The 26637-nt window shown below is 37.2% G+C and overlaps 1 protein-coding gene across 6 annotated transcripts in view; it reads right to left on the minus strand.

Moving 5' to 3' along the window:
• Nucleotides 1-26637, minus strand: part of LOC140155397 (uncharacterized) — a 127627-nt gene that overhangs the window by 25065 nt on the left and 75925 nt on the right. The window contains exon 5 of one of the 6 annotated variants that reach the window (XM_072178235.1): nucleotides 1100-3970. The exons of 2 other annotated variants lie outside the window; for them this stretch is intronic. In XM_072178235.1, coding sequence (XP_072034336.1) covers nucleotides 2620-3970 — 1351 coding nt within the window. In that variant the 3' untranslated portion in view covers nucleotides 1100-2619. Of the gene's footprint in view, nucleotides 1-1099; nucleotides 3971-10336; nucleotides 11883-13525; nucleotides 15082-21101; nucleotides 22798-26637 lie in introns of those variants that run through there. 3 more of the 6 variants (XM_072178229.1, XM_072178237.1, XM_072178236.1) reach the window with 3 other exon arrangements.

The raw sequence follows: 26637 nt of genomic DNA on the forward strand, positions 1-26637 counted from the left end.
GCTTTGGTAATTATTCCTGTTACATCACTACCTCTATGGCGAATTATTATTCTAATCGCCCACTTTTGAACTTTTACATTTTATTGCTATTTACTGGTTAAGTGTTCCCACATAATTCCGTAAGATAAGGTATGATAAGAGTACAATACAAAGAATGGAGTATACGTCCTAATACGTCCAGGAAGTATTTAAATTGATTAAATTTTAATGATTTGCCATAAAATGTGTATTAAATTGCGAATTTCAAAAAATCAAAATTATTTGATATCAGAATGACATTCTTCGTATTCAGAATGCAATTCGATATGTCTGATGTGCTCTAATGTCCCACAATAAATACTGTCCAAACGTTCATACCCCAGCCCTTAAGAAAACAGATAATTTTGCTCAGTGATTCGGGTTAAAAGAATCCAGTGACACCTAAACAAGTCACTGACCTCTTGGCTCTATATGCTTTAATATGATTAAGAGTTTTCCGATTAAATTATTTTTGTACTTTTTCTAGACTTGACTTCATTTGAAGAATCACCTTTGGGCAAAGTTTGGGGACCATCCAGTTTGGGTATCAGTGAACCATTTAAACTACTTCAAGAGCAAGAGCCTTCTACCGACGTGTTATTGATGTTATCTGTCGGGGTAGCAAAACCATGTTACTTAAAAGTTTCCAGTTTCAGTAGATACAATCAATGAATCACACAATTCCATAAAACTACAGACAGCATGAACACACCCTGTATATAGCAATTAAGGATAAGTTGACAAAACTTGACATTTCGGAGTAATTAATTATGACTAGAAGCTTATCCCTTCAAAATTAGTCAATTACAGCCAGATGTTCCCCCAAATGGTCGAATACTCAGATGTAAGGCTACAAAGAAGAGATATTCAACGCGAAGTAGTTCGTCTTCATCTCCAATCATGCCAATTCAAAAGAAATTGTTTTCATCTCAATTCACAACAAAATTATACAAATGGAAATTAAAGATAAGGAAAACATGATGAGATTACTTATAGAAACGCAATAAGAACATGAAAAGTGAAGAGTTGTGGATGCCGCAAAAACGCAGAGTGTGAAACTTGTGGCACCCAATCTGAACAAGATGGAATTTTATCTTACTCTACAAAATTAATATGTACAATGAATGTATCATGTGGCCGACATAAGAATAAATGAAAGTCAGACATTCGTCAGTGTCATACAACTCCTAATAATTATATATCTGTTACCCCATCTACATCAGTATTATCGAATACTATTTTGTTTTAATTTCTCGGTGTTGTTAATATCAAGCTAAATCATTATAACTGTATTCTGGACATTACAAATCCCACAAAATCTAACAAAGCAAATCCACTGCTCATGCATGCATCCCACGTGATGGGATGACGCAACCGCAATACGCACAAAATCGGAATCAACTGAAATTTTGGGAATAACCTTTTTTCATGGATATCTACTGAAAAATGTCATAAAAAGAGGATGCTAGGATCACAAAATGATTTTAGCTTATTTTGAAACAAGCCAAAATAAACATTAAAAGAAAACATTATGATGTATAATATCAAAGGAAGGAAGGTTTTATTACAAACTCTAATGGTGACCCGCAGGTCAAATTGCTAGAATTGTACATTAAACACACCTAAACAGACACAATGCAATTTGCAGGCAGCAGCTTAATCAGCGCCAATATTGCAACATTGAAACTATACAAACATCCAACCAAACCCAACCCCCAGTATAGTAGGCAATGAGGACAAAGTGCCTTGCCCAAGGACACAACACGTTGGCACGAGCGGGGCTCGAACTCGCAACCTATGGATTATGAGTCGGGCGCCTTATCCACTCGGCCACACGTGCTCCCAACTATACGTTGTTCGTTGGTAACTTTTGTGACGTTAACAGCGACAATATTCTGTTTAATAAAATTAACTGCAGTTATTTATAAGTCTGCAATACGTACACAGAATCAACAGCAACACATATTTTATGTTATCGAGCGCCGACATAAAATTAGGGATTCAATCATGTTTCACCGTTGTTCATCACCGATTAACAACGATGCGTACGCGTCGTCTGCGTGGTTTACTTCGCCCGAGCGAAGTAAACTATGCAGACGCCCCGGACGCGAGTTGTTAATCGGTGATGAACAACGGTGAAACACGATTGAATCCCTTTCAACAATGAAAACAAGCTAAATATCGTCTAATGCTCATGATGCCTCCATTCGGAATATCCGTTTGTTATTGCCACTCAACCTTAACATCGGCATGATCGGTGATTTCTATGTTGATAGCCTATCAGCAAGGGAGAGGGTAAGATACTATCATCGGACACCTTACCATTATCAGCAACTATCAATCGTTCATCCAATTCTATAACTAACTACGCATGAGTATAATGTTTCATTTAGTCCTCATTTCAACTGTTTCTGTTAAGTCTTAACAGATGAAGTTATAAAATATATTAAGACGGATCGCAATGTAATTGGCTTTTTTACATTTCAGATGTTGCACACATCCACACACTCTAGCTCCGTCATGTAAGTTTGGAACCTAACAACAGATACAAAAATCCGAAATCTGTTTATGAAATACGAAATGTTTGAAAGGAGCAAAAGTTTATAAATCGGTATAAACATTTCCTGCATCAACTGTTGCATGATTTCCAGTGTTCTGTGAACAGGTTGAGGTTAAATCGCTGGGAGTTCCATCCAATGCAGAAGCAGCACTGGCTGTAAGCATGGAAGCCATGTCACTAGTAGACTGCACGTTCTCTACAGATCCCGGTGTATAAGAGTGAGACGCAGTTGATACATTGCCTTGGCCATGTTGCGTATTTGTTTGCAATGACGTATTGGTTCGATGAATTTGTCCTTGATCCCTCTTTTCATACGTTTCCAGAAATTTTTCATCCTGAGAACTGATGGTAGATGTTCCTTCTGTAGATGATTTTATCCGCACTTTTTCATACATTTTTGGATCACGTAGATTAATCTCGTCAAATTCGAGACATTTCCTGTCTTTCGACATGTCAATACCATGAGCAGTTTTCTTGTGACATTTTAAACTTCCACTGTGAGTAAAGGCGGCACTGCACATATCACACTGAAATGGTTTCTCTCCTGTGTGGGTTCTCTCGTGGCCTCTTTTATTTTGCTGTTGAGTAAACCCTTTGCCGCAGAATTGACACGCATATGGCTTAGTAGTCATATGAATTCTATGGTGACATCTTAAAGCTTTTGCAATTTTGAATGATTTACCGCACACTTCACATATATGAGGGCGCTCTGTGGAGTGATATTTCATGTGGGATGTTAACGAGTGACGTAAGTGGAAACTTTTACCACAAATTTTACAGACCCATCGATTACCAGTTTTCTCTGCCTCATGTGTTCTCAAGTGTTTGTGCCAGGAACCACGAACAGTAAACAACTTTCCACACAAGTCACATACCTTGTTCACCACTTCTTTATGTTTACGGCGATGAGGTTCAATTTCAGATTTGTTGACGAGTTTGTCGCATATGGTACAGCGAAACAGATTAGTGTAAAGCGTAGTATCACCGTGCTTTATACATGCGTTTTCTTGCGATTCCACGTGTGTTTTATAATGGGTTTTGAACTTGCGAAATGTTTCACATATTGTTGAGCACTGTTTGCATTGATATAAGGTGTTTATTATTAGTCTCTTGGTTGGTTCACTATCTTTTGGCCATCTGACACGACGAGGTTTTTGTTCCGAAGTCAGATCTTCCTTCTCTATTCTGCTGTTATGACTAGGTGTTGGTTCCGATGTCTTTGGATCTTCGCTGTCTGATCTCTTGTCATGACTAGGTGTTGGTTCCGATGACTTTGGAGCTTCGCTGTCTGTTCTCCTGTCATGACTACGTACTGGTTCCGATGTCTTTGGTTCTTCGTCGTCTGGTCTAATAACACTGGTTTGTAGCTCAGCTGTCGCCGGATCTTCAATTCTGTTTTCATATATAATATTAAAGAACAGAACAAAAACTGTAGTTATGATATCGATTACAGCAGTTATACTTTAAAGACACAAAGTACAGAGAACAAGATCAAATCGGATCAAGCTGCAATTAAGTGGTGATGGCTGCAAATCCACCCGACCACGCCCTGGCGGAATCGACGGTTATAAACCGCGTTCTCTTGTTCCCAACAAACAACAGCAACCAGACACATTATTCGAATAAAAAGGAGACAGGTCGGACCGCGGTTCGGTTTTGAATACATCCCTTGAGAAACAGATGCTTGCTTTAGTCCCGCGAAGATGGCTTTGATAAAATACTTTAAAAGAACTTTTACACGATACAAGGTGTCCGAAAGGCACACACAATTCTAAAATACTTGGCTTCAATACAAGATACAAAATACAAATATACTATGATTTATGTATATTTAGCCTGAATTTGCAACATTTTGTATTTTGTTCAAGATACTGAAGTTTGATGTCCGTGTTCTCTATATGAAGAGCTTTGTTTCAAAACCCCTTACATCCACTTTAGCAATTTTGAGAAAACATCAAAAAAATCATCAAAAAAAGTACAGATATATGGAGGTTTGCAACAAAAGCAGCTTTTGGTGGGATGCTTGGGTAGGATGATTATCCTGCCAAAAGCTGCTTTTGTTGCAAACCCTCTTATATCAGTGTTTTTTTTTTTTTTTGATGTTCTCAAAATTGCTCAAGTGGATGTAAGGGGTTTTGAAACAAAGCTCTTCATATGCGATCACATATGATTTTGGCGGGTCTGGCAGGTGAAAACCTATACAATTAAATTAAGGATGATTGACTATTATATCATTTGTGAGCATTATATTTTTCGTAAGTGCTTTCGTTGACTGATTGAACTTGATACAATTGCATTACATATGACCCATTCCATGTCAACTCCAGGGATGTGCACCGCAGCACCTCTTCAATTTTTTCTTTTTCTGTGTGGTGGTAGATATTGATGAGAAAGTAAAATCCGAAAATTTGAGCTTCATACTCCATTTCGTTTTCCCGTGGCATCAATTTGAAATTTAGGGGTCAGCATAAAAATGTGTCGTAACGCGAAAGACGACGTTTGGAGGTCCATAAATGTATAAAGGGAACCCTTTACAACTTTGAAAAGTAAGTATCCTGGGATACTTATTTGTGTAGAATTCAAATCTGGCATCAGAAAACTTGTAACTCCTTTACTTTAAAAGATATAGGGCCCTCAAAATGCAACTTCGTCCATCCAGGACCAACTTTGGGGGTCAGAACTCCAAAAGTAAAAATAATTTTATTGTCCATTTTTTTTGCCAGTCAGAGCCCTTTGGTAGAACATTACTCTTATCCAATATTGAGCCCATTAGAATACTTTCAGCTGAGATATTACACATGCAAAACCCCAATTGTACATTTTTTGTACATTTTGACCCCCCTGAAAACCAATGTCAGACAATTTGACCCACCATCAACTTCAGGTATGTTGAAGATATGTCCTTGGACAACATTTCTGAGAGATATTGGCTTGGGGTCTCGATGGCTTCAACACATTAGTTAGGTTTGCATTCTCCATAGACTTGTACATAAAGTCATTATACATGTGAAATCAAAAATGTGTACAACTCTATGGAGTTGGTCCTGGATGGACGAAGTTGCATTTTGAGGGCCCTATATCTTTTAAAGTAAAGGAGTTACAAGTTTTCTGATGCCAGATTTGAATTCTACACAAATAAGTATCCCAGGATACATACTTTTCAAAGTTGTAAAGGGTTCCTTTATACATTTATGGACCTCCAAACGTCGTCTTTCGCGTTACGACACATTTTTATGCTGACCCCCTAAATTTCAAATTGATGCCACGGGAAAACGAAATGGAGTATGAAGCTCAAATTTTCGGGATTTTACTTTCTCATCAATATCTACCACCACACAGAAAAAGAAAAAAATTGAAGAGGTGCTGCGGTGCACATCCCTGGAGTTGACATGGAATGGGTCATGTGCAAACTCATCAATTGGCAAGAGATGCAATGTGACATTATAGAATATTTGAATTTCTTTTGCATCTCCAACAGCCCTTTGCACAGCTCAAATTGTGACGCGTCCGTGCTAGCGCAGCATTATAATGTGCACTATAGCATGATTTTCTCGAGGAGGGAAAACTTTCATTTTGATATACCGTTTTCTTCTTAAAACTCAAGAAACGCAAGACCTATGGAGATATGAATGCGATTATTGGCTTCCGGGAGTCTTTCCAACAACGATCAACACGTAGGCATACACTGCAGTTTTTTAATCAATGGTTAATTCTGGAAAAAATGGCTCTTGCCATAACATTTTCCCTTCCGATATCTTTAGATTTGTGTTATTTCAAGATTCCGAACACATTGTATTTTATTATCGAGAAAGAGGCGATATACAAACACAAAAATAAACATTGCGAATCTTTAACAAGTAAAGAGTAGCGACAATGTAGTTTAATATAGGTTTTCTCAGTTAATTTAACACATTTTTCGTTATATTTAATATCCCGTTAAGTTTGAATTCGTCCTTAAAATTTCGAAGTGTCTCTTTGTAAACTTAAATTTCGTCTTTGGTCAAATAAATTCATATTTTGATCAAAAAGATTCATACAATGTTCATTTGATTTCGTCCTAGAGCGCATTGAATTCGTCTCACCTGCTGCATGGACAGTACTTGCACAAATATAATTCGTCTTTGTTCATTAATTGTCATGCTTTGATCAAAGCAATTCGTCCTCCATAATGTATTGTAGGCCTTCATTAATTACAACTTAGATTTCAACCACTGGTATTGAGTTTTCACTAGTGGTATTTCGATTCAGGAAATGAATTTCAATTCAACTCAGATTCACTTTCTTATTACATAAAATCATTTTGATGCAATTACAATTCAATTCGTCTCTACTTTATATGATTTTGATTCAATTCCAATTCAATGCATTGAAATTAACTGCTAACCAATTCCAATTCACAGCATTTGAATTCGATTCATATTCAAATTCAATTCTTATTACCAACACTGATATATTTTACCGGGCATGTGGCTAAAAGCAGTTCAGGGAGAAAGTTCATTGATAAGCTGACAATACAGGTGAAATGGTAGAATCAAATACATGTTGTATGCAAAGAATTGAATTGAAATGAACAAAAATACATTTCGATTCGATGCATTGAATTAAAATGAATTTAATTGAATTCAAATGAAAAAATAAACATTTCGATTCACTTCACTGAATTGAAATGAAAAATGGCCTAAATCAAATTCCTATTCCAATGCACTGAAATAACACTAGTTCCCACCTTGCTGATATAAATCCGATCAGACGTGTCTAAATTTATTCTGACCAAATAACAGTTATCACAATAATTTGGGAGCGAGAAAAAGAGGGCTATACAACCACGTTTGAAATAAATAATGATATAAAAATTAGAAAGAAACAAAAAACAAAAAACAAAAACAAAAACAAAACAAACATAAAAGAAAAGAAAAGTAAGAAATAACGAAAGAAAGAAAACAAAATAGAAGTATATAAAAATGGAAAGATAAACAGAAAGAATGAAAGAGAGAAAGACAGAAAGAAAAAGAAAATATGCAGGCCTACTTCTACATGCTTTATGTTAAAGACGAAATTAAATGACCCGAATATGAAAAGATTTGATCAAAGACGAAATATATTTACACATTAAGTTGATAACCCCTACATTGGACGAAATTTAAATACATTTGGACGAAATTAAATGAACATTGTATGAATATGTTTGATCAAAATATGAATTTATTTGACCAAAGACGAAATTTAAGTTTACAAATAGACACTTCAAAATTTTATGGACGAATTCAAACTTAACGGGATATTAAATATAACGAAAAATGTGTTAAATTAACTGAGAAAACCTATACATTAAATACAACATTATTAGCTAAATGTATGGTACGCGTATTTACAAATAAACCCGGTGATTAAAAAATAAGTACCATACTTCACGGATGAGCAGGCCACAACTGCAGTGCGAGTTTTAAATTATTGCAAAAGTTAATTTAAAGCCATAATGTACGATCTTATAATATGAAATTCGTTTGTTTTTTTCAAACCTGATTTTTTTGCATATTTGTAATATTTACACATGTCCCAACTTGCACCTAAATGGAATCGGCCAAATGTGTTGTCTTTGTAGGTCAACAGAGCAAAGTTCGACATATTATCATAATTTAAAAATTGTGATAATAAGTCCTCCCATAGAACTGCGTGTTAAATGACTAAAATAACCAGTGGGGATTCTTTCACTTTACCTTGTTATTTCAGCTTAAAATGGACAGCAACCCTTCCCGTCAGTTATTACTAATATCATTTCAACATTTTGAATAAAGAATAACAAAATCAAAATTTGACGGAAATCGTACATTAAGGCTTTAAATTTGCCTCAAATTGATTCACTTCGTCATACTCACTGCATGGCCACGATGGCAGTTCATTGCAGTTGTCATAATAAGGTTGGAGAAATTTCACGATATTATAAGTCCGGTCCAAATGCCTGGCCAGCCAACACTGCCTGACCTGACCAGGTTGCATGTTTCCTGCCCAGGCAACATGTTTTTCCCCAATTCAATGCTCTTAGGCCAAAAAAAAAAAAAGTTTTACGGTTAAGGTTAATTACGGTTAAGGAAGGAAAAAACAAACCCAAACCGGAAAAAAATCGCAAAAAATAATATAAAACACTACTGGAGTAAACATTTACACATCACACAACATACGAGCGTAGTGAAAAACTACTGGAGAAAACATCACACATATTTTTTAAATACCTTTTTTAATTTACAGGTTGAAAGGGATCATAAATATTCTTGAATATGAAGAAACATGATTTTGTGTGTGTGTGTGTGTCGGAGAGACCCACTGTAAATTCCCATTCCAATTTGCAACAAAAAGTTTTTTTTTTTTTCATTTGAAGACATGGATAATAAAATTTTTTGTAATAAAATACCGCATTTCGCATTTGACTGTTTTGATCTGCTACAGGAAACAAACATCTTTTTGGCCTTATTCTAAAACTTGTCCTCATCTGTGGGGAATATAAAGCCCTTAGTAATGTTTATCATTTACACAGCAACATTAAACCAAAGTGACGGTAACTATTTCCCCAGTAGCAACCCGACCGGGATCAAGGAATTTCGCCCTGGTTCGAACTACCGTCACAAAGTTGACGAACATTTTGTGATGATCGTTTGCGTCGTTATAGAAATTGAATGAATATTTGGAAATTGCTGATTATGAGATGAAATCTCGGTTACTGTCTCACAAAGATGTGTTCTACAAAAGTTATGTAAAATTTATGAAAAATGTCCTGTTGGGGAAAATACAGTGACGTGCAAACCAAAATTCCCAAGGAGGCAAATTGCGGCCCGATGACCTGCCAAAACGAACTTTACTTTATTCCGTTTTCCTCAACTTGTGTATCCAGTAAATCTAAGTCAACATAGTCAAAATTTGTAGAGCAAAAGCAAAAACCACACCTATTTTCTGATTTTCTTACACAAAATAAAAAACCCATAAATTAGGCAGATTACACCAGTGATTTTCTAATTCTAAATTTCTAATTCTAAATCACTCAACAAAATAACAAATTCCAACTTTTTGGGTATTCAGGTAGCCCCAAATTGTGATGCCAAATTATTTACACCTTTAAAAAAAAAGACAGCGATGCCACCATATGATGAAAAACGGCACCTTTTTTGAAACTATGTTTTCGGACGCGGTTGTTACATTATTCGCAAAAGTTGATAAAAGGTTTCCAGAAAACGTTTAAATGTCGGTTATAAGGTTATTAGACGTTTTCATAACATCCAAAAAAAATTTGGGAAACTTTCTGCAAAAAAGTGTGGACGAAATATTTGACACAAAATATTTTTAAAATGTTGTTTTAGTGTGTTTTTATAGAAAAAGTATTAAAACGTTTTCATGACCCGACATTAATGTTTTTACCAATACAAAGACCAGAAAATAACCCGTTTACAAACGTTTTGTTTGACAGTGGCAGCACCGGGGGTATGGTGGGCAAATGCCTCCTATCAGAACTCACGAAAAGAATATACTTTTTACAGCAATGTTGCGTTTTTGCCCCATCCCCCGAAATTCATTTGGCCATTGCCTTTCCGAAAAATTCTGGTGCCGCCACTGTTTAAATAGTAATTCCCTTGTGCTGCATGTCTGCATGAACATGATAAAACCGAACAATAGAATCCGTAACATATAAATGCAATACAACAGATCCTATCCAACTAATGTTTAGAAATCAGTATAAACATGCCCTGCATCAATAATCAAATAATCAATTCCAGGGTTCTAAGAACGGTTTGATGTTAAAGAATCACTATGCGTTCCATCCAATTTAGAATCAGCGCTAAGGGACCCACACTGGGCCATGTCACTGGTGTCTGCCGGTAAATTTGACTGCATATTCTGTGCAGGAGCTGATGTGACAGGGTGATAAGTCAGTGACACGTAGCCTTCGTTATCTGTTTGCAATGATGACTTGGGTTGAGGAATTTGTCCCTGTACTGTCTTTTCAAAGGCTGTCTGAAATTTTTCATTCTGAGAACTGGTGGAAGATGCTCCCTCTGCAGATATAATCGGCACGTGTTCATAGAGTTTCGGATCTTGTGCATTAATCACATCAGATTCGAGAAATTTCTGGTCTTTCGCCAAATCAATACCATGGGCAGTTTTCTTGTGACATGTAAGAGATACTTTCTGCGCAAAAGCCGCTTTGCAGAAATCACACTTGAAAGGCTTATCCCCTGTATGCATTCTCTCATGGGTTCTGAGATTATCCTGTCGAGTAAATCCTTTGCCGCAGGATTGACACGCATATGGCTTTGTAGTCTCATGAATTAATCGGTGAAGTTTCCAGGTACCCTTTGTCTTGAATGATTTACCACACACTTCACACACGTGTGGGCGCTCTTTGGCGTGACATGTCATATGGCGTTTTAATGACACAAGTAAAAGGAAGTTTTTGCCACATATTTTACAGACATATTGATTGCCAGTTTTCTCCGCCTCGTGTTTCTTCAGGTGTACCTGCCAAGTAGCACGAGCATTAAACACCTCCCCACACGTGTGACATACCTTGTTCACCACCTCTTTATGTCTAGCGCGATGACGTTCAATTTCAAATTCGTTAACGAGTTTGTCGCACAGATTACAGCGATACAGTTTAGTATAAAACGTAGTATCACCCCAAACTGGCTTAATCTTTGCGTTTTCTTGCGACTCCGTATGTGTTTCATAGTGGAGTTTAAAATCGCCGAATGACTCGCATATTGTTGAGCATTGTTTGCATTGGTATAAGGTTCTGGTTGTTCGTTTGTACGCTGGTTTAGTATTCTTTGGCCATCTGACTCTGACACGACGAGGTGTTGGCTCTGATGTCTTCAGATCTTTGTTGCCTGGTTTTCTGACATAAAGTGTTGGTCCCGATGTCTTTGAATCTTCGCTGTCTGTTCTCCTGTCATGACTAAGTGTTGGTTCTGATGTCTTTGGATCTTCATTGTCTGTTCCCCTGCCATGACTAGGTGTTGGTCCCGATGTCTTTGAATCTCCGGTGTCTATTCTCCTGTCATGACTAGATGTCCGTTCCGATGACTTAATATCGTCGTCTATTCTCATGACATGACTAGATATTGGTTTCGATGTATCTAGATTTTCGTTGCCTTTTCTACTGATATGGCGAGGCTTTTGTTCCGATATCTTTGGATTTATGTTGTCTGTTGCTCTCCTGTCACCACTATGTGTACTATATGTTGGTTCCAATGTTTTTAGCTCTTTGTTGTCTGTTATCACACCGAGTTGGAGCTCAGCTGCCGTCGGATCTTCATTTCTGTTTTCATAAATAAATAAAAGATACATTCACAATGATAATTATTACGACTGTACACTAATAACGAATTCTATGGTGACGTGGAGTCATTTGACTCTTTTTTAAGAAAAGAGGTTTCATCCTTTTTGTTTTAGCTCTGTACATGCTACAACATAAAATTTTGGTGGGCATTGAAGGTACAATAAAAGTAAGTAATATTGCGTAACTCACTTTATTTAATTCGAACCTAATTATTATTTTCACATCATATCCACATACATATACGTAAGGACAAGGCCAGACATGACCATCCGAAATTTCAAAACAAACATACTCCAACGCTCACAAAGACCACAGGAAAAGAAGCCAGGAAAACAAATTAACTCAATCAATCATATGCAGACATTCATTTCAACTCAAACTCTTGCCGAACGAAAATGTTTAAAACTATGTGACCAGCTCTACAGTCTTATCACTTTACTTTATCCTATCAAAATGGAGATTTTGGTAGAATGCACATATTTTTCTCATATTCCGAATGAACTTTTAAGCCTGAAATATCTGTTCAGTTGTTTTGAAGAATAAGTGATCCATCCTGGTGGTTACTACCCAAATTATTCTATGGGGCGTTCTGGAAAACGGTTTATCTACTCCAATATCAACACCGTTAGTGCAATTAGTGGGTTCGCCGTCGGACAAGTTAAGAACTGTCAAGCTTTCGTCATGAGTAGCTCTGACTTCTTCAGGACAAAGTACCTAAGAATGAGACATGCCTACTGATGGCTCTGAAAAGAGCCTGTTAGTGCAATTTAAATCTTAAAAAAATTGTTATCAAATTATTTTGCTACAAGCCTCGATCATGTCAATGTGAGATACAAAACAAGATATGTTTTCAACATTGTCCATAGAATAGAACCATTCCCAGTGGGCACAGGTTAGGATTTCGACGTTGAATCAACGTTGATACAACGTCGAAGTTACAACATAACATGATTTCAACCTGATTTCAACCTAGAGGTCAGTTGAAATCAAGTTGAAATTTCGGCGTTGATACAACGTTGAAATTTCAACCTGATTTCAACTAACTAACCTCTAGGTTGAAATCAGGTTGAAGTCCATCAGTTTGAAGTCCATTTGCAAATACAACGTGATTTCAACCCGATTCCAACGTCGAAATTGATTTTGACGTCGAAATTTCAACGTGATTTCAACGTCAGGTGTGCCCACTAGGATTGAGAGGTAAATGACTGCGCATCAGTTGTTTTGAGGGTATTGTGAAATATCTAAACACTGTGCTTTGGAACCGAGGAATATACTGAGGGTCGCAGCCCCGAGGGATATTCCGAGGAAAGCTACAATACTTTCTTTTAAATATTAAAAAGGACATTGTACACTCATAAATTTCGTTCAAATTTTAGCTCCAATATTGTCTTTAAATAAAAAGATCAATGAACACTAATTAATTTCTTTCTTATCTCCAGGTAATAATTTCTGTAAATAAAAAGAAAATTGTACAATCACAAATTTCTTTTTCACATTTCCAGCTACAATATTTTCTTTAAATAAAAAGAATATTATACACTCATAAATTTCTTGCAAATTTCCACTCATAAACGTCTTTTATATTTCCAGCTACAATATTTTCTTTATAAACTTTTATTTGAAATTCAAGAGCAACTATGAGAAGACAAAATGTACTACTTTTTTCTGCAGATTTCACCAATCATTTTCTACTTCTATGTCACCCAGCAAAATAACCGACCCTAAGCTAATAACTTTTGGCTATTAGGTAGTATAACCTAAAATGACGATGCCATTTCAAAAACACTCCTTTCTGACGCCACCATATAATGAAATTGGCACCCTTCTGAACACTTCTTCTTGACACGGCTGTGTAGTTAAGTCACTTAGTGAGTGACTCACACGGGCTGCGCTGCAAGTCTGCACACGGAAGGAATAAATGTTATGCAATACGACTGATTTGAACCCAACCAATGTTTATAAATGGGTATAAACATGCCCTGCATCAACTGTTGCATGATTTCCAGGGTTCTGTGAACAGGTTGATGTTAAAGAATCACCAGGCGCATGCGTCACATCCGATTGAGAAGCAGCACTAGTTGTAAGGGACCCACACTGGGTCATGCCACACTGGGCCATGCCACTTGTGTCTGGCTGTAAATTTGACAGCATCTTCTCAACAGGTGTCGGTGTGACAAGGTGTGAGGCAAGTGAATCGTCGTCTTCGCTACGTGCTTGCAATGATGACTTGGTTTGAGAAATTCGTCCTTGATCTGTCTTTTCATGCGTTTTCTGAAACGTTTCATCCTGTGAAGAGATGGTAGATGTTCCTTGTGCAGAGGTTATCTGCACTTGTTCATACATTTTCGGATCTTTTAGATTAATCTCATCAAGTTCGAGAAATGTATCATCTTTTGCCACATCAATACCATGAGCAGTTTTCCGGTGACATGTAAGAGTTCCGTTATGCGCAAAGGCTGCTTTACAGACATCACATTTGAAAGGTTTCTCTCCTGTATGCATTCTCTCATGGCCTCTGAGATTATACTGTTGAGTAAATCCTTTGCCGCAGAATTTACACGTATATGGCTTTGTAGTCACATGAATTCTTTGGTGACGCTTCACGGCAGATGTTGTCTTGAATGATTTACCACACACTTCACACACGTGAGGGCGCTCTTTGGAGTGATATTTCATGTGGCTCTTTAATGATTGAAGTATATGAAATTTTTTGCCACATATTTTACAGACATATCGACTGCCAGTTTTCTCTGCCTCGTGTCTATTCAGGTGTTTGTGCCAGGAGCCACGAACAGTAAACGCCTTTCCACAGATGTCACATACCTTGTCTACCATTTCCTTATGCTTACGGCGATGAAGTTCAATTTCAGATTCAGTGAGGATCTTGTCGCATGGTATACAGCGATACAGAATGGTGTAAAGCGTAGTATCACCGAGCACTGGCTTTGTCCCGGCGTTTTCTTCCGATTGGGCGTGTATTTCATAATGGACCTGGAATTCGCCGAATGACTCGCACATTGCTGAGCACTGTTTGCATTGAAACAAAGTCACAGTTCTTGTTGTTCGTCTGTACGCAAAGACCATATTTCTTCTTCCACGACGAGGATTTGGTTCCGATGTCTTTGAATCGTCATCGTCTGATCTTATAACACCTGGTTGCCTAGCTGTTGCCGAATGTCTGTTTTCATAAATAAAACAAAGATACAAAGAGTACAATATCAGACCGAGTCCCAAGTTGTAAACGACGTCTTGTTTGTAATATGAATGATGCTTGTTAACCCACGAAGAACATGAGATTACAACAATTTCCATGAGTGCCCAAAATACCGACCAATTTCTAAATCACTTCGGTCTCATACAAGGTGTCCCATCAGCAACTAACATCAAAACTTTAAATGCGCCCTATTATCACATCAACAGACAACGTTACGCGTAAATCAATCGAGACTTATATATACGCCATTAGCCTGCCATTATCCTTTTTGGCGGATGAAGAAAGCTAAACCAGGTGGTGTATGACGTGCAGTCCCTAAATTCAGTAAATTTTCATCGTCAACCGTGTAATTGAATGGGATTATTTTGAAATTTTAAAACGCTTGGAATATCACAAACAAATAGGCCTATGTTGATAAATAATATAAATACAAGCTAAAACCGTTGGGGTTCGATAATGAACCCCACAAAACTAACCGAGTATATGGAAAATGCCATACGGCCGGGCGGTTTCACGAGTTGCCGGCTCGATCATGTCATCCGCCGCCTGAGCTAAACTGTGTCTAAAAATATGATATGTGGCTTTTAACTTATTACTCAATGCATCACTGCTTCTCCCCATCCGACTCTTTAGCTCAGTTGGTAGGCAGAGCAACGGTCTGGAGATCCGAAAAGTTCCGGTTCAAATCCAGGATAGTCAGTGAATTTGTTAACTGGCTGTCATTTATGTTTGTGGAGACTTATGTTAAAATTAGTTCAGTAACATTGTTGTATTTTCTACATCCATCCCCTGATGCTGAAATTTGTTCTTAACACCAATATTTCTTGAGCCAGTTTGTGATACAGTCAAAGTCAGGCATTCGTCAGTTTCTTACAACTCCTAGACATTTTGCATCTCTTACCTTATCTATTTCAGTATCATCCAAAAATATATTTTTAGTTCATGTTGGTTGTTAATATTAAGTTAAAATCATTACATTTTTCTTGTGTGGATCCGTTGACAGATATAATTTTTGGATTGATACAATTACATTTCTTACGACTGAATGTATTCAAAGAATGACAGAGAAGAAAGCATATTCTATATTTCATCTGATCGTAAGCACATTTTATTCTTACTTAAGCAAGGCGAAACATACATGAAAGGTAAAGTTTATGATGTACAATAACGTTGGCCTGTACTTTACTAGTTGGGAGCTCATTGACGTTCACGACTATAATAATTCTGCTTTATAAAAAGACTACTTATTTTCAATAAACAAATTCGCTATTTTCACAAAGAATCAATAGCAAAATTTATTTTTTATTTTATCGTGAACAGTGAAGGCGGCCATTTATAAAATATCCTTGGCCTCAACTATATTTTGCTCTTTGGGAGCCAATTAAAGTAAACAGCCTCAATATTTTCTTTAAATAAAAAGAACATGTACACTCATTTCTTTCAAATGTTCCAATTTAACTACACGCAATATTTACAAAGAATCCAGACACTAGCAACACCATTCAACTAATACTAAACACATCCCAAAAAGAAAGTATCCAGTTTGATTTTGGTCCATAAGTCAATGATGGGGTCTTAAATCAAGATCTACCAAATGTATATTACAGATAAATTTATTCTGCACAGTTTGATACCTCATTTGTCCAAATCGATGCAGAATTGATGACACAATGATCTTTTGAATGCAATCGCCTCAATTTTTAAAGTTGCAGTAAAATTTCTATAGATTTGGTCCTGCTACTCAACATGCTCAATATGGGTAGCGATAGATCAAAGCCAGGGCGCATCAGACGTCTCGCTGAGAGTATGCGCCGCATATGTCTGGCTGGCAGTCATTGATGCAGCAGGAGGACATACCAGATATTGACTGTGAAGAGTGAATGGTAAAACAGTGAGGAAGGAGTAAAAGAGCATCTGTATTGAATAAAACACATGCAGTAATGCCAAACAGTCTTATACCGTCTCTGTTATTATGAAGAATCTTGAGCAGGAAAACCACATCAGTAGGGATTACTGCAACTTTTAAAATTGAGGTGATTGCATTTAAAAGGTCATTGTGTTATCAATTCTGCATCGATTTGGACAAATGAGGTATCAAACTGTGCGATTAATAAATTCATATGTACCATACTTTTGGTAGATCTTGATTTAAGACCTCATCTTTGATTTATGGACCAAAATCAAACTGGATACTTTCTTTTTGGGATGTGTTTACATAACATACTTGCGTTCCTAGCAAACACAAAAACGTTTTAAAAACGTTTTAAATAAGTTATATTTTGGCTTTTGGTTTAGGTAAAAACGTTTTAATAACATTAAAATGTCGGGTTATATAAAAGTCAAGATAACGTTTTAAAACGTTTTGTATGAAAGAACACTACAACAATATTTTTAAATGTTTTCAAAAAATGTTATTGTAAACTATTTTTGCAAACATTTACGCCAAATATTGTGTCAATACTTAAATAACATTATGTTAAAATATTTGAACCCAACAAACACAGAAATGTTCTTAAAATGTTTTTTTTTTCAAAACCTTTTAATAACATTTAAATGTCGGGTTATATAAAGGTCATGAAAACGTTATTGAAAATATTTTGGGCAAACATTTTTCGCAAAATATTTTTCCAACCCCAAAATAACATTCTGTTTAGAATGTTTTGTATCAAGTTTTCAAGAATGTTATTGGAATGTTATTAAAACGTTCTTATACCCTTTATATAACCCGACATATAAACGTTGTCTGTAAAACACTTATGTTTGCTGAGCAGTAGATTATCAAAAAATGTTTTTTAAGGTTATGAAAACGTTTTATACTCTTAATAATAATATACCCTTTATATAACCTGACATTTAAACGTTTTCTGACAACCTTTTATAACCTTTTGCGAACGATGTCGAAAACGTTTTGTGTTTGCTGGGTTGTCATTAAAATACTTAGTATGGCAGCAACGACAATATGGTTTAATACATTAATTACAACATTATGATTCCAACTTTTTGGGTGCATATTTACAAACAGAACCAAAATGGTTCGGGAATTAAAGGAATGTGCCATTCATACTCATACCACAACTGCAGTGCAGAATGAGAACTGCCCAGATTTCAATTTTCCTACGTTGCAGAAAATAATTCATACATTTAGCAGAACGGATGTTTGTGAAGTCTTATGTTATATGTTTAATTTGTTATGTTTGTTTTTTCGCTATCTACTCAAGCTAGCATTTACAGCGTAGCGATACAAATTACTGAAAACTTAGAAGGTGAAACATCTGAATGTTACGATTTTGGTGTTGAAAATAATCGATGATGCCTAAAACGATGAAAAAAAAATCAACTTTTAATATTTGAAAAGTTGAATAAAATAAGCCCTGACCTTTGGTGTGGTAAAATAAGTTTTAAAAAACCCCAACTTTTAATATGTAAAGTATACGTTATGTCCAATATCGTTGGCCTCAACTCTATGTTGCTATTTGGGAGGTTATAAAAGTTAACAGCTGCAATATTTTCTTCAAATGAAAAGTACATGTGCACTAATTTGAATTAGTAATTCCCAGACTTAATACCCTTAAGTGCAATATTTACAAAGAATTCAAACACTGGCAATATTAGAACTATACACAATTGCGTTGTTATCAAAAGATTACAGCAGCAAACAATATGGTTTAATACATTAAATACTATTTTGTGTTAGATTAAATTTTTGGGCGCATAATTATTTACAAATTGTCCTAAATTGGTTCGGTAATAAAAACTCGGACCACAACTGCAGTACAGAATGCAGAACTGTTGCCCCGATTTCAATGTTTTCTTACGATGCGTGTCTCTGAAGAGCAGTTCACAGTAGTTGCTATACTATGTTCTACGATATTTGATCATGTTGATGCAGTATCTTGTTCCCCGTCAACCGATGAATATATATATATTTAGACATTTTAAACTTAAGGAGTTTACTTCGGAAGTCGCGGGGATCAATCTCACGAAAGGTGCTACCCACCCGAGTCAAAAAATGCAGAGACCTCTGATATGCACCTTAAATGTTCCAATAACATTAAAACATGTTTTGAAAACTTGCTGCATTCTAGCATGTTTTTAAAGTGTAGACAAACATTTTTCGAAACAATTTGCCTAGAAATATTTAACAATACCATTTTGCCAACATTTCCTCAAAATGTTGCATTTTTTTTCATATAAAACGTTTTAAACACGTTTTCATGATCATTACCGTGTTTATATAAAACGTTTTGATCAAAACCGATACACGTTTATAACGTGTTAAACACATTTTTTGTTTGCTGGGGAAGACAAATCCCGATTTCACCAAAATTTTCTACTATAAAGTCACCTAACGAAATAACCATTCGTGAAATATTAGCTCTAGTCTAGTGTTCAAGGACCCCTTTTCTGATAAAGACAAAGACACCACCATATGAATAACCTTTTTTCGGATCCGATTCCGTAGTAACTCACTAAGGGCGAGTTTCCCGACAGGAGTCTTATTAAGCCGTAGTCTTAAGGTGGCCTTGAGGCTACTAAGCCTAGCCCGCTCTCGAAGCCCGAGTCTTAACTCTAGCCGGATTTCTTCAACGCAAATTCAACCTAGTCTTAGTGGCCTTGTAGGCTTAACGCTTGACAACCTCGTCCCTTTCAACCAGCGACTTAATTGTATAGGCTGTTGGAGGTAGATGTACATAAGCTGTGGTCCTCACGGTTTACCGTACTAACAAGGTTGCCGTCTCATTATCGCAATGTTCCCGGCGCAAAACTAGCCTGGACCAGCGGTCTTGTGCTTGGCTTATACCGTACACAACTTGATGCAAGAATATTGTGTCTGTTTTTGTGTCTTTTATGTATTATTTTATTTCCACTTGACTTTTATGAGTCCAACTTGTATGAATGATACGTCTATGCTTTATACTCGTGATTCTTTCTTTGCATCCCAAAAAGGGTAAAACTGTAAGCCTAATGGAAAGGAATCTGTGATTCCCCTAAAAAGGAAAGCAACCAACGTGCGATCTACTGCTGATATCAGTAGTCTTCTCAGATCTCACATCTGTTGGTACAATATTTATAATTATTTAAGTAGAAGATATAGCAATATTATATGCATCTTATCCGTAAATTCAGTTTTAATACTGCATGCATTATTGTTTCGTGTCAAATATTTACTATATCTTTACCAATTGTGTCCTTCTTCTATTGTATTAAATTGATGTCCAACCTGGTATAATATAGGCACTCCAAAATAATATTTTAATAGGCCTACTTATGAAAAGAACGAGTATCAAACTATTAAGGCTTGGATAGGGACAGGTGGTATCATATAGGTCTTCATGATGATGATGATGATGATGATGATGATGATGATGATGATGATGATGATGATGATGATGATGATGATGATGATGATGATGATGATGATGATGATGATGATGATGATAGGTCTTATGATAGCAACAGCTACTTAAAAAAATTCAACTAACTCAAATGAACACTAAAATAAAATGCTGAAATGTTCAACTAAATCGAACAATTACTTACCCACAGTGGCGTAACTAGACATTTTCATTTGGGGGTGTGGTGGGGGAAAGCGGGGGCAAACATAATAAATGAGGGGCAGGCATCGTTCATGCTGTTTGGGTTTGTAAGGGGTGGAGTGGGTCTGAGGAGTTATGGGATCTGCTTGGAATGTGTCCCCGGAACATTGGCGTAGATTTCTTTTTGACATGGGGGGGAGGTGGGATTGAAAAAAAAAATTATGGTACAAATGCCATATTTAAGGTATTAAAGCTGGTGACATATAGGCCAATGGTACAAAGGTGGGATAAATGCAATTTATTTAACCTTAAAACTTGAGTTTTTAAGGTTAAAATGACCAAATAATGAGGTTAATTAATAAGTAGGCCTAATTTACCTTTTTCATGGGATGTGGGGGGGAGAGCTCCCACCCCCCCCAGTTACGCGACTGCTTACTTATTTTAATTGAAAGACCGTCAAAAATATGAAAGATAAACTTTGCGTTACAATTTAAATAATTTGTAAATTGAAATAGACCAAGGCTTACGACCTAAGACCTGCTCTGAGGCAGGGCCAAAAAAAGCCGCTGTAAGCCTGGTCTAACAGGCTTGCGTAGACTACGGCTACAGAAGACTGATTTCGAGAAATGCAAATTTTACTAAAGCCTGGGGCTAATCCTACAAGCCTGGCCCACGGGCTAACGAAGCCTCGAGGCTATGGTAGCCGTGCTTCGGGAAATACGTTTTCAGTTAAGCCTGGTCTTACGACCTCTTAAGCCTTGAGGCTAGACAAGCCAATTGCTAAGCCACCCGTCGAGAAATTCGCCCTTAGTGAGTGACAGCACCGGGCTACAAGTATGCATGGAACCTAACAATACCATTTACAAAATATGTTACATTAATAATTTGCAACAGACCAGATTCGAACCAGACCAATGTTTATAAATCAGTATAAACCTGCCCTGCATCAACTGTTGCATGATTTCCAGGGTTCTGGGACCGGATTGATGTCAACGAATCACTAGGCGTTCCATCCAATGCAGAAGCAGCACTGGTTGTAAGAGACCCACGCGGAACCATATCACTGGTGTCCGGCGGTAAATTTGGGAGCATCTTTTCAACAGGTGCTGGTGTGACAGGGTGCGAGGCCAATGAAACATCGACTTCGATATGCGTTTGCAATGATGACTTGGTTTGAGGAATTCGTCCTTGATCGGTCTTTTTAGTAGACGTTTTCTGAAGCTTTTCATCCTGTGAACTGATGGTAGATGCTCCCGTTGCTGATGTTATCTGCACGTGTTCATAAAGTTTCGGATCTCTTACATTAATCTCATCAAATTCGAGAAATGTATCATCTTTCGACACATCAATACCATGGGCAGTTTTCTTGTGACATGTAAGAGTTCCATTATGTGCGAAGGCTGCGCTACATAGATTACACTTGAAAGGTTTCTCTCCTGTGTGCATTCTCTCGTGGCCTTTGAGATTATACTGTTGTGTAAACCCTTTGCCGCAGAATTTACATATATATGGCTTTGTAGTCACATGAATTCTCCGGTGACGTTTTAAGGCAGATGTTGTCTTGAATGATTTACCACACACTTCACACACGTGAGGGCGCTCTGTGGAGTGATATTTCATGTGACGTTTTAATGACTGAAGTAAATGGAATTTTTTACCACATATTTTGCAGACGTATCTATAGCCAGTTCTCTCTGCCTCGTGCATATTCAGGTGTTTGTGCCAGGTAACACGAACAGTAAACGCCTTTCCACAGATGTCACATACCTTGTGAATCATTTCTTTATGTTTTTTGCGATGGTATTTAATTTCAGATTCAGCAAGGAGCATGTCGCATGGCTTACAGCGATACATAACGGTGTAAAGTGTGGTGTCACCGAGGGCTGGCTTTGTCCCTGCGTTTTCTTTCGATTCCGCGTGTGTTTCATAATGGATCTGTAATTCGCCGAATGACTCACACATTGTTGAGCACTGCTTGCATTGAAACAATGTCGCAGTTCTGTTTGTTTGTCTGTACATATAGTTCAAGTTCATCTTATTTCTTTTCCAACGACGACGGGGTTTTGGTTCCAGTGTCTTTGAATCTTTTTCGTCTGTTCCTGTAACACTTGGTTGTACCTCAGGTGCTGTCGGATCTTCATGTCTGTTTTCATAAAATAAAATACAAAGAGTACAAGATCAGCCTGGGTCCCAAGTTATCAATGATGTCTTGTTAGTATAAGATACTTGCTAAACCAGATGAGATCACACTACTCCTCAAAGATAGGGAATGCCCGATAGACCGACCCTTTTCTCATTCACTTCGGCCTCATAAAACCAACTTCTACAATTTTAATCACATTAAACGCATAACAAAGTAGACCTATTTTAAGCCGTATCTTTGGAGTGATATTCATGAGGTGATTATATGTGACGTGTCATGTCAAAAGGAGACACTTTTGGGCAGGTTATCAATATTGAGGTTATTACATATCTTAAATAAAGAGATATTTTGCTCCACAACGTCATTTCTCCATTTACGATCCTACCCAAAAGTGCCTCCTTTTGACATGACACGTCACATATGAGAAATATGAGCTGAGGTGATATGAGAAATGCTTTTTTTACTAATTAGTGAATGCATCGCCGCTCTCCCCCAATACCTTGTTCTCTTATTTGACAGAGCATCAGTTCAGTAATCCGAAGGTCGCAGGTTCAAATCTTGGATTGTATTTTTGCAAAGGCTGACATTTATGTTAATTTTTTGGAGACTTGATGTCTCAAATTTTTTTATAGCTCGTACAGTATTTCAACCGAGGAAGCACTTTAAACAAGATGGCTTACGAAATTCAACATTTTCCTATTTTGTTCACAAATGCAGAAGTTTTTATTTTGTTTTCCGTTCATAGGATTTCGGTGGGCTGGCGAGGCACTATTTCACTTAGCTCGCTTAGCAAGGTCAATCATATATTTGTGGTTCCGTTGACTGTTTTAAATCCGTTGACTGTTTTAAAATTTGGTAACTTTTAAAAGCGCGGGCACTGGTATCATGCGGTTATAGCCAATGATAGCCGTATTTGTGTGTAAATATAACACCCTCTACTAATTTGCATAAAATGGTCAAAGCTTGTCCAAAGTGTATCGACATTGGTACCAAAATGTGGCGAATTTTCTGAGCAACATCCTCTATGATCTTTATTTTTTCAGTGGACCCTTCCGGTTTGAGTTATATGCAAATTAGCTATATAGCATAAAAATGTTCAAATGCTGTCCAAAGCAAATCGACCTTGATACCAAAATGTGGCAAATTGCACGAGCAATATTGATTTTGATTGTGGACCCTCCCGTTTTAAGTGTACAGCCTAAATTATAAAACAAATGGCCGACCGTTTCTCAGCAAATAACATGGTGGCGCTATTACAGTAATCATTATAATGCCTGATAATTCTGATTGGTTTGTGTTGAGGTAATGCTTTATTTATAAATGATGTAGATTAACGAGTCTGATTGGCTTGTGGTGATTTTATGCACTATTTTAATAAATGATGTAATGTGTCATATATGGGGATGATTTAAATGTTGTAATATGCCAGAAATATTCTACAAATTTGAGGACCATTCTAGAGATGGTAAGAAATGGTATATAAAGCCTGGATAGGAAATAATGGAGGCAGCAGTTCACTTTACAGTTCTAGGAGAGAATAAAATACGCCAAAGGCGGTAGTAGAGCCAAATGTGTTTGATTTTGTCGACTTAAAGAAGCGGCAGACTGATATATCTCCATCAAAGAACTGTTGAATTTTGCTGGACTAATATAGTGTGTTATCTGTCTGTCAAGTGCAGCAGAAAGCTTGCTCAAGATACCTCAGAGAGAGGAGCTTACGGTCAACATAGAGGACCACTTGGAAAACACTAGCATAGCAGCTAGGATAGTGAAAACATAGTCTTCAGGACTTGGACTGAGACTGTGGTAGACCAGGGGTTTCCCTTGGGTAGACAGGATCTTGGACATTGCCGGATCTTGGTCCAAGATCCTGTGGATCAAGAACAGAGACCATCAACAGAATCTCATCAAAAGTCAGCCGATCACGATCTTCAGCCTTAGATAAGGAATCTCCACGAATGACTCGCATACTGGTGAGCACTGTTTGCATTGATATAAGGTAATAGTTCTTCGTCTATACGCTGGTTCCTAGTCTGTTTCAAGACAGGATTTTAGGTTCCGATGTAGTCTAGGAGCTAAATGTCATACGGGCCTTAATTAAGGATCGAGTTCAACACTCTAGTATTTCAATAGTTTCTTTCTTCTTCTTAGTCTAACCGATCTCGGTATTGACTCCTGTATTTTAGCAGTATCTTTCGTCTTCTTTCTTTATTAGTCTTTCAGCAGTTTCTTTCTTCCATCAGTGTATTTTAGGACAACCTGTACTTAACAATAAGTATCGTAGTACATGAAAAATGCATTTAACGATTTAAAGGTTGTCATTCCTGGCCAAATAATCCATTCAATGTTCTTCTAAAATGGTATATTTCCTAATTATTATTTGTGGCATGCCACAAGGTTGACGGTTATCTATTTTATCTTCATGATTTAATGAATCATCTACCGTCTCTCGATATCAGAAAACATCAGCAGTTAAATTTATGATATTATGTCTGCCAGACGAATAATAAAACCTTCCTTACGTTTCACAAAACTGGGAATTTCAGTCCAATTTACATATTCAATCAAGGAAAACAGGCACTCCCCCCCCGCCCAAAAAAAAAAAAAACACAAAAACTAGTCTCGGTCCCAGCCGATTTGTGCTCCTTCGTCACTAAACAAACCGTCCCAGCCGATTTGTGCTCCTTCGTCACTAAACAAACCGTCCCAGCCGATTTGTGCTCCTTCGTCACTAAACAAACCGTCTGGCGACAACCTCATAGTACGTCTTTCCTGATTGGCTGAATTAACTCAGTAAACTATTGGGTTGCCAAATAAGGCAAGTTGGTGGACAGCCATGCGGTGATATGAATCCCTCGTATTAATCAATAGAGAGCTTGCGAAATGACGTTCCGTTAACTTTAACTTCTAGAGGATTATAGAGGATTATGTATTCAAACCCATCTTGGTTTTGAATACATAATCCTCTATAATCCTCTAGAAGTTAAAGTTAAAGTTAACGTAACGTCATTTCGCAAGCTCTCTATTGTATGCGAGTACGCGTTGCGAGTCTTCTTCTTCTTCCTATATACGTGCATACCTCAAATTGAGTATTGTCGCACGGGCTTAACGTGCATAGTTTTTTACCTATGCACGATCCTGGTACCTAGGATTGATTGCAGATATCAGAACCGGGGATGGTCCCCCTTCTCTTTTCGAATAGCTCTGACACTTAACGTGCACAGGGTTTGACTCTTCCTGTACACGGGACCAACGGCTTTACGTGACTTCCGAATCACGGACGAAGCACATACACTACCTATATCTGCACGTGATAGGCAGTGTATGGGGGCGAGAAGAAATTCTTCAATTAAATTCTGAAATTAATAACTGACATGAAAGGCGATATCAGACGATTGGCGCCTCAGTGGCTGCAAGCTAGAGTACATTTTGCGTTTGCGGTATCTACAAAGTACGATGTTTGTGTCACTTACACGAGTCACGTCCTAATTCATCAGCCATAGCCAATTGAAAACCTTTTTATTTGGAAATTCATTAACCGACCCTAAACCAATCAGCAATCATCATTTCGGGGTTGTCGCCAGACGGTTTGTTTAGTGACGGAGGAAAACAAACCGGCTGGGACCGAGACAACACAAAAACATGCATCTTTCGTAAAGATCGATCACGCTCAAAGATGTACCAGACAACTGTTGTAAGTATAAATGCATGCCGAAGGTCCAGTAATTGATGATAAAGGCATTTCAAATATCATTAAAGATCATCTTCGTAATGTTATCAAAAGAAATCAAAGTAACAAGTCGTCAGCCTGCTACGCTAAATGCCCAAGTCATTCTTACA

Source organism: Amphiura filiformis, chromosome 6 (assembly GCF_039555335.1).
Source record: "Amphiura filiformis chromosome 6, Afil_fr2py, whole genome shotgun sequence".
In the NCBI taxonomy this organism is placed as follows: Eukaryota; Metazoa; Echinodermata; class Ophiuroidea; order Amphilepidida; family Amphiuridae; genus Amphiura; species Amphiura filiformis.